At 39.1% G+C, this 2,072-nt stretch overlaps 1 protein-coding gene across 1 annotated transcript in view; it reads left to right on the forward strand.

Moving 5' to 3' along the window:
• F2RL1 (coagulation factor II (thrombin) receptor-like 1) overlaps positions 1 to 1,617 on the forward strand; it is a 3,733-nt gene extending 2,116 nt beyond the window's left edge. The window contains exon 2 of the mRNA XM_010147959.1: positions 512 to 1,617. Coding sequence (XP_010146261.1) covers positions 512 to 1,617 — 1,106 coding nt within the window. The remainder of the gene's footprint in view (positions 1 to 511) is intronic.
• The last annotated feature ends 455 nt before the right edge of the window (positions 1,618 to 2,072 follow it).

The following is a 2,072-nucleotide window of genomic DNA, read 5'->3' on the forward strand; positions in this document are numbered from 1 at the left end:
ATTACGTTCTGAGTTTCAGTTATAACTCATCTGAGGGCAGTGTGCTTTTGTTTACTGCACACCTGATTCTCAGGCCATCTAAACTGAGGAAATGTTTATTGCAGTTATGTTAGCCTGCTGCAAAGGTTTGAGTCCCAGCACTTGGGTAACCTGGTGCTGCCATATGAATAGGTAACAGTGCCCTGGGGAGCTTGAAGCAGATTCAGTTGTAACTGTTCTGAAGGTAGGAGCACCTGACAGCCGTTTTAACTAGGTATTTTTAATATCACTAGTGATGTGGAAAAGCGTTTTGGTTGCTGATACAGTCCTTGAAGAGGAATACATAGTTTGTCTTTTGGATGATAAAACAAAGAAGAAAAATTATCAAGTGTTTGAAAACCAGTCTTAGTTTTTCTGTTGATGAGGCCTTCTTTCATTCTTCAGAGTAAATCGTGATGTCTAATGTATTTTTAAAAAGGAGAAAAAGTCTACTTCAGTAACAGCAACTTCACTTTTTTTATTTTTATTTTAGAGAGTGGTGGAACCCGCAGTTCAAAAGGAAGAAGTTTCGCTGGCCAGACAGTTCCAAATACAAACAATGCTTCTGAAGGGTTATACGAAGTGGATGAATTTGCAGCAAAAGTCCTCACAGGAAAGCTCACTACAGTTTTTCTTCCCATTGTCTATATCATTGTCTTTATCATTGGTTTGCCAAGCAATGCCATGGCCCTCTGGGTCTTTTTTTTCCGAACAAAGAAAAAACATCCAGCTGTGATTTATATGGTTAACTTGGCATTGGCAGACCTTCTTTTTGTTGTCTGGTTCCCACTGAAGATCGCATACCATGTAAATGGCAATAACTGGCTCTTTGGCGAAGGTCTCTGCAAAGTACTTGTTGGATTTTTCTATGGAAATATGTACTGTTCCATTCTCTTTATGACATGTCTCAGTGTGCAACGGTACTGGGTTGTAGTGAACCCCATAGTGCATTCAAGAAGGAAATCTGAAATTGCCTTGGGCATCTCCCTTGCTGTCTGGATACTGATTTTGTTGGGCACCATTCCATTGTATCTTGTTAATCAGACTGTATATATTTCAAATCTTAACATTACTACCTGCCATGATGTGTTGCCTGAAAATGTTTTGGCTCATGATATGTTCAGTTATTTCCTCTCACTTGCAATTGTACTCTTTTTAATCCCAGCTCTCCTCACTGCTGTTGCTTACATACTAATGATTAAGACTCTGAATGCTTCCATCTCAGATGTAAGCACTGGGAAGAAACGAAAAAGAGCAATCAAACTCATTATCGCTGTCCTGTCCATGTATCTCATCTGTTTTACACCTAGCAATGTGGTGCTTGTTGTGCACTATTTTCTCCTCAAAACTTCCAGGCAGAGCTATCTGTATGTGTCGTACATAACTGCACTGTGTCTTTCTACTTTGAACAGCTGCATTGATCCATTCATCTATTACTATATTTCAAAAGACTTCAGAGACAACCTTAAAAATGCTCTTCTTTGCCGAAGTGTGCGAACTACGCGAAGGATGCAAGTGTCTCTCTCATCAGGCAGATACCCCAAGAAATCAAATTCTTATTCTTCAAACTCAAATGGGACCACCAAATCAACTTACTGAATATAACCCTGGAAAAGCGAACTTTCATTACTACTGCTGAAAGGATGTAAGTGACAAGAGAGTTATTTTGTACAAGAGAGTCTGAAGAAACAGCTCTGATTTTCAATTCCATTGAAGCCTGGATTTTGGAACTGACAGCTGCTTAGCCTGTGTAGAAATTGTGAGCAGATAGAACTTTCCACCAGACTGAGAAATCATGACATTTCAGATGCTCTGCAAAAATGCTGCTGACCTGGAAGCGAGTTGTGGTTGAAGACATTTTTGTTCAAATTGGATTTGCTAAAAAGCAAAATGTCACTGGAATGTTACGTAGGTGTTGCTAGCGTATTTATTTAACAGAGAAGTCTGTTTTGTTTGGCTTAAACTATTAAACAGCTGAACAGATTGTGTATGTATGACCTTGCTCTGTGTACCTGCTTACACTGAATATTATTTGAAATGGTAGAGAAAAGGAA

The sequence above is a fragment of the Eurypyga helias genome, unplaced genomic scaffold (assembly GCF_000690775.1).
Source record: "Eurypyga helias isolate BGI_N326 unplaced genomic scaffold, ASM69077v1 scaffold48612, whole genome shotgun sequence".
NCBI classification, from domain to species: domain Eukaryota; kingdom Metazoa; phylum Chordata; class Aves; order Eurypygiformes; family Eurypygidae; genus Eurypyga; species Eurypyga helias.